General features: G+C 42.5%; 1 protein-coding gene across 3 annotated transcripts in view; it reads left to right on the top strand.

Annotated features, from left to right (window-relative positions):
• The first annotated feature begins 331 nt into the window (after nucleotides 1-331).
• The window catches only part of TYRP1 (tyrosinase-related protein 1), a 14,938-nt gene continuing 8,037 nt past the window's right edge, over nucleotides 332-7,232 (top strand). The window contains exons 1-4 of one of the 3 annotated variants that reach the window (XM_006752615.2): nucleotides 332-499; nucleotides 955-1,409; nucleotides 2,675-2,997; nucleotides 5,703-5,907. In XM_006752615.2, the coding sequence (XP_006752678.1) occupies nucleotides 1,025-1,409; nucleotides 2,675-2,997; nucleotides 5,703-5,907 (913 nt within the window). In that variant the 5' untranslated portion in view covers nucleotides 332-499; nucleotides 955-1,024. Of the gene's footprint in view, nucleotides 500-689; nucleotides 712-781; nucleotides 867-954; nucleotides 1,410-2,674; nucleotides 2,998-5,702; nucleotides 5,908-7,232 lie in introns of those variants that run through there. The other 2 variants (XM_015560540.1, XM_015560505.1) reach the window with 2 other exon arrangements.

Below are 7,232 nucleotides of genomic sequence, written 5' to 3'. Positions count from 1 at the left end.
AAAACAATTATTCTCTCTAGAAATGGTAAGAATGGCAGCATCTGTTTTCCAGACCAAACACAATCCAAAGCTGCCATCAGGTGAAATTGGCCTAACCTTGTATCACCAAGAAAGAGCAAGTATTCTGATTTCATCCTCTGAAGGTATATGTGTCACACATAAAAACTCTACAATGGAGACAACATTCTCTGGTCTCTCTGATTTGCTGTATTCCAGACGAGTGCCTCTGGCCTTTTGAGCATCACAAGGAAATCAGTGGGGAGGGAATCATGTGCTAACCAAGTACTTAAAGGGCAGAAAAACTCACTGACGTGAAAGAGGATTAGTAAAGGGTGCAGAAGGGCACCAGCCCCTCCCAGTTTGGGTGAGCAGATTTGTGATTAGTTATCAGGCAGAAACCCACAAGCAATTAACAGCTCTGACATCAAGGGACGACGGGCAAATATAAAACCCTCAGCTCTCAGAGGGGTTTGGCGGCAAATCCCCTCAGGAGTTGGAGGTATGGAGAGAAGCTCCATGGGAAGTGGGTGGACTCCAGGAAAGCCTCCATTAGGTGGGGTGGTGGTGGTGGTGGGGGGGGGACGGATTTTAAAGGATAAAAATTAACTTGCTGGAAACCTGCTCCCAATTCTTCTTGCAGCCCCATGGTTAGATGTAGTTAGTGGTGGCGGCCTGCTAATGGCTGCTTTTGATAAATGGCATCCAGGATAAGTATTTTTATAAATAGAAATTAAGACGGAAGAAAACTAAATGACTAGGATTGGGGGTGTAATTATGTAGGTATTATACATGTCAAACTTTTAAAGGTAAATAACTGTTTTTCTGACTTGGATTGTCATGTGACAGATCTGAAAAGCGTTTTGAAGGTGGTTGGAAAGGGCTCATGCCACTGATCACATGCCAAAACAACAACAAAAAGCCTTGCATAATTCCATTGTGCTTTCTCCTTTTCAGCTTGATTTTTCTCTATGTGTGTCCGTCTCTGCACAAAGGGCCGCAGAACCAGAGCCTTGCTTCCAGCAGAATGGAAGTTCATAAACTCCTCTCTCTAGGATACGTCTTCCTGCCCCTGCTGTTCACTCAGCAGGCGGGGGCTCAGTTTCCCAGGGAGTGTGCCACCACTGAGGCTTTGAGGAATGGTGTGTGCTGCCCAGACCTGGCCCCCGTGTCCGGGCCTGGGACTGACCCCTGCGGCTCCTCATCAGGGAGGGGCAGGTGTGAGGCAGTGACTGCAGACTCCCGACCCCACGGCCCCCAGTACCCGCATGATGGCCAAGACGACCGGGAGGGCTGGCCCACACGCTTCTTCAACAGGACGTGTCACTGCAATGGCAACTTCTCGGGACACAACTGTGGGACTTGCCGTCCTGGGTGGAGAGGAACCGCCTGTGACCAGAGGGTGCTCACAGGTAAGTGGGGGAGTGGACGATAGCCAGTCCCGCATGAGACCCAAATCATGTGAGCTGGAAGAACCTCTGGAAAAATCATACAGCTCAGTCCTCTCTCCACGGTTGAGGAAAGAGGCTTACAAAGATTAAGAAATGTATGTAATTTAAAGGAATGGGCTTGGAGCTCAGGTCATCTGATTAATATTTTCTTCCAAAACATATGTTGAGCCACCACTGTATGCTGGGAACTGTGCTAGAGGTTTAGGACTATTATTTCAGTAACAGCTCAAGGTACTTACGTTAAGCAGCAGAGGTGTGGTCCCAAAAGGACAAATCCACACAGCTGCTACTAGGAAAACCTGGAATTCAGGCTGAGGTCTGTCTACCTCTAATACATGGGCCTCTTCTACTCCCCTTGCTACCCCCCTAATAAAGTTTCCACTATGATGAGCAAGTTTGGCCATTTTAGATGATGAGCCCAGCTGGCAGCCTAAATAGCAATTAATAACAAGGCATGAAATAGTAACAGCCAGCAAAACATGATTGTTTTCTCTGTGCCAGACCAAGGGTTGAACAGAATGCGTATTGAGTCTTTATTATGAGCCAGGCTTTGGTCTAACTGCTTTTCATGTGTAAACCCTTTAAAATGTACAACTCTGCAAAGATATATTAGCCTAGATAATAAAAGCCTAATATGCAATTGTCCCCTAGACCAGGAGTTAGACCTGGAGTTTGACCAGGGGGCAGGCCAGCCAACTGCCCATGGCCCCTCCCGCCAGCCAGATCCCACCCATGCATGAATTCATGCACTGGGCCTCTTGTGTTTTACATACACTTTGCAGATGAAAATTGAGGCTTAGAGAAATGTGTGGTCATTGAATGAGTCTCTGGTCTTCACCACCACGCTATACCACATCCCTTGTTTTTGCAAGATTTATGACATTAAAAATGCAGAAAAATTTAAGAAAAATGTCAATAGAGAGCAGAAATAAACAGAACACAATCATAAAGTCCACAAGTAAGATGACAGAAAGCTAACAAAATTCTATATTAAATTGGAGAGGGAGGGAGAGAGCAACTGAAGGAGGGACAGAAGGAGGGAGCCAGAGAGATAGGGAGGGAGGGATATATAGTAAGAGGTATTTTTTAAAGTATAACATTTTTTAAACATATATGCAAATTATCATTACCGGTAAACAGAGCATGGTGTGTTAGATTATTATGCTCATTCTCTACCCATCCCTACAGGGCAGAGGTTTTCACGTTTGAATTTTGTATCTCTAAAGTCAGGAGAAACCTTCTGGATTTAAGTACAGAAGAAAAGAACTACTTTGTCCGGGCCCTAGATATGGCGAAGCGCACAACTCACCCCCAGTTTGTCATTGCCACGAGGAGGTCAGAAGAAATCTTGGGGCCAGATGGCAACACACCCCAATTCGAGAACATTTCCATTTACAACTACTTTGTGTGGACACACTATTATTCGGTCAAAAAGACTTTCCTTGGGGCAGGCCAGGAAAGCTTTGGCGAAGTGGACTTCTCCCATGAAGGGCCAGCTTTTCTCACGTGGCACCGGTACCACCTGCTGCAGCTGGAGAGAGACATGCAGGTACGCAGGGAACATTTCCATTTTCAGATCCTTTCCACCCAGGGCACCTTGTTTGCAAGTCGTTTGATCCACTGTGTTCCAGAGCATGGCATGACAAAGCAATCCCGGTTACTGATCTGCCTTAGGCATTCTAAGTTTCTCCCTATGCTAATTGCTTATTAATTGATCTTGACAACTTGTGAAGTGAAAAGAAAGTATTCTCAATGATAAGGAAGCCAAGTGAGACATTTGTAGGTGAAATGAAAGTACTGGACATGTTCCAGGGCTCTGTAAGTAAAACAATGACTCATATAGTTTGCAATGAAAGAATCTCATTTGATATGCCCTTCTCAAATCTAAGCCCCTTACTGGTTTGGGTGAAGCAAGTGTGCATGACAACTTGACAGTCTTCCAAGTCCCAAATACATAACTCTTCATACCAGTGGACAATACTAATGTGGGATAGGGTTTAAATGATGTAAAAAGTTCCTTTCCATTTATATTGTCATATTTTCATGGAGCACCATTGTTTTCGGTGCCCCTTACCACTTTGAGGCTTACAGAAAAAATCTATTAAAAACATCCCATCGGTTAGATATCAGTTTTACTTAAGAGGCATTGGCATAAAGTGAACTTCAACCCAGTCATTTCCTGCCTATTTTAAATATGTTTTTATTGATTTTCAATAGGGAGGAAAGGAGAAGGGAGAGAGATAGAAACATTAATGATGAGAATCATCAATTGGCTGCTTCCTGCATGCCCCCTACTGGGGATCAAGCCCACAACCCAGGCATGTGCCCTGACCAGGAATAGAACCCTTATCTCCTGGTTCATGGATCAATGCTCAGCCACTGAGCCGCAGCGACCAGGCTTCCTATCTATTTTTAAGCACATAAGCTCAAACCACATTAAATTATCTGTTAACAAAGATACTGTAATATTGTGTCTTCTACTAATTTCTCCTTCTTAAGAAAAGTATTGTAATTTTAAAATAAAATTTTAAATTACTAGATCTAGGAAATCAACAAATTAAACCAGTTTTCTGTGAAATAACTGTAATGAATCCCTCTCCCTAAGTTAAATCAAAAAATTAACCTAAAAATATCTGAAGGCAGAAAAGGTGTTTACTTATCGATTTGTAGTATCCTTGTGCCCAGCATTATTCCAAGAAAATAAATGGTTAAAAGAGAGAAAAATAATGCACGACGATACAGAATAAGATATTTGTACGAAAGTAGTCTATCCACATGCAGTTCGAGGGTGATTAAATGAATTCATCTGGTACTCTGCACTTCATATTTTACAGCTCTGAATACAAGACATTTAGTAGATTACGCGCAGATAAATCTGTCATTTGCAATCGACTCTAGAGCTTCATGCCTTCGAGTCATTTTCCCATGAGCACACCAAAATGAAAGGGCAGATGGAAAGTAGCTAAAAGCTTCAAATTTTGCCTGCGTAAACTTCAACCTCTAGGACTACTTACATTTTTAAAACCCAACAGCACAAGGGATCCCACAAATTACAGTCTATATGTAATGCGCCGTGGAAATGCCACATGAATATGCCCCAGCTCCCAAATGTCAGTTACTGAACCACAAATGACTCTTAATAATCCCTTGGAAGCTGTCACTAATATCTGTGAACCAGAACAATGGCTTCCAAATGAGGACTCTAAGTCCCTGGAGACCCATAGCTGGCGATGCCTGGGCAAGCTCCTGGCCCTCAATCACACCCTCAGGACCTGGGGATGCTTCCTAGAAAGGTTGGAAGTGAAAAGGCAGTCATGTACCAAATGCATGGAGGCGGAATCAAACCGTGGCGATTCCTGCATTTAAATCGGACACTCTCAATGTAACTCCCAGAAGACCAAAAGGAATGAGAAACAACAGGGACCATAACTATATCTTTTAAGGAACCTAGGAAAAATATCCATGTGATCTTGAGTCCAGCATTTTTAAAATTGTTGAAATCAGCCCTGAATGGAAACCAGGTCCCTGTTCTAAAGAGCAGCAGGCACAGAGAAATTCTCTGTTTCCCTTCAGCATGTCCTGATGGTATGAGCTTTAGGCAGGAGCCTGAGTCTTCAAGTTTAGACTCTGAAGCAGAGGTTTCTGAGTAAAACTTCTTTACAGCTCAGGCAGATAAGGTAAGTCTGATAAAACCTGTGTAGCCTATGGCCAAAGCAGGATCTAAATGCCTAAAGTCATTCAAGTTAAACTAAAAAAACAAACAACAACAACAACAAAAACACACAACAGAAACAAAACAAAAGGTACTGCTCCACAGAACACATTTCAAGGCTGGGTCTGACTCCAGACCAAGAGTTAGCAGTGCTTGAATTACAGAAAGGAAAATGGAGGGAGGTGCAAATGTCAAGGAGTAGAAGTTATCATTGATAACTTGTGGTATAATCAATAGAAATGTAATTATCTATCTAAAAAAGAACAGGAAGACCTTTCCCCTGCCCCCTAAAAAAAATCAATGGCAGGAACTTCGGTAGAATGAGTTGAGTTTAAATCACTCCTGAGCCTAACGTGACTCCTGTTGGTAAATGAGCAGCTTTGCTAATAAAGTAGTTGAGTCCTCCGGCCCCTCAGACACACTAACTGGCTTCTAAGTGGCTGAAATGAACTAACAGAAATAGACTGCCCGGGAGGAAACCCAGCAAAGAGAGGGAATTTTAAACAAAGCCAGAGAATGCTAACTGAGTCTCTGTGATCTAGGAAATGCTGCAGAACCCTTCCTTCGCCCTGCCTTACTGGAATTTTGCGACTGGGAAGAACGTCTGTGACATCTGCACCGATGACATGATGGGCTCCAGAAGCAACTTTGATCCCAACTTTATAAGCCCGAACTCTGTCTTTTCTCAATGGCGAGTGGTGTGTGAATCCTTGGAAGATTATGATACCCTAGGAACCCTCTGTAACAGTAAGTTTCAAGTGACGTCTAGGTTCAGAATTCCCTTTGGGGAGAGAGATTAAATGTGCTGCCTGAAGGCCATTCATTCTATTAAGGATGTCAGGCTAAAATCTATTATTGCAGAGAATCGATGTAGTAAAATCAATTCATGAAACAACTAAGATACTCAAGGCAATCTATAAGGTGCACCAAGAGGAACAGAGTGTCTGTACATTATTACATTTCTTTTCTTGAGCAATCTGGTAAGTGCACTGCTCACTTTCTTATTTCGAAAAGGTCTACTTGTATAACTTAATCCTCTTAGTACACTCAGCACTGCTTAGTGATCATGTGTCTTGTGTTGGAATTTCACAGAAAATGTTTCCCTAGGAAATCTGAAGTACACAGAAAGACTTGGAAGTGCCAAAGGAGTAAATAATAATAATAATAATAATAATAATAATAATAAATAATTACATTATGTTATTATGATGTTAATCTAGTCCAGTGATGGCAAATCTTTTGAGCTCGGCATGTCAGCATTTTGAAAAACCCTAACTTAACTCTGGTGCTGTGTCACATATAGAAATTTTTTGATATTTGCAACCATAATAAAACAAAGACTTCTCCTCAGGGTTCCCAGGCCAACTCTTTCCATTAAAACATAACTTTATGGGAATTAGAAGTAAACTTCTATTATGTAAAGCCATTGAGATCTTAGGGTTTAGCCTATATAATAAAAGGCTAACATGCAAATCAACCAAACCGCGGAACCACTGGTCACTATGACACACACTGACCACCAGGGGGCAGATGCTCAATGCAGGAGCTTCCCCCTGGTGGGCAGTGCGCTCCCACAGGGGGAGCACCACTCAGCCTGAAGCTGGGCTCACGGCTGTTGAGCACAGCAGTGGGGCCCCTCAGGGGATGTTGCCTGCTGGGAGGAGCGGGCCTACACTGGCAGGCAGACATTCCCCAAGGGGTTCCGGACTGCAAGACAGCACAGGCCTGGCTGAGGAACCCCCACCCCAGTGCACAAATGTCATGCACCAGGCCTCTAGTTTTGAACTAATGTTCTTCCATATAAAAGCTAGAATTATGGAAATTTATTCTATTATTATATTCATAACATTTACCCTGCATATATTCTTTAAAGCATCAATTATTTAAATTATTTTCTAAACTTAAAGAGAGACTATTCTAAATGGAACAAAGGAATCAGGTGGATTTTCATTATTAGAAGGTTATTTAGCTGTGTTTAGGAATAAGAGAAGTGATATGCATGAAATTTTCTTCCATAGAAACTTAAGAATTAGAATAAATGTTTATTTGTTTGGCATATTTAATAAATGGTA

This window comes from Myotis davidii, unplaced genomic scaffold (assembly GCF_000327345.1).
Source record: "Myotis davidii unplaced genomic scaffold, ASM32734v1 scaffold2330, whole genome shotgun sequence".
Taxonomy (NCBI): Eukaryota; Metazoa; Chordata; class Mammalia; order Chiroptera; family Vespertilionidae; genus Myotis; species Myotis davidii.
Note: the sequence above shows the minus strand (reverse complement) of the source record. Positions and strands in the feature narration are given on the sequence as shown.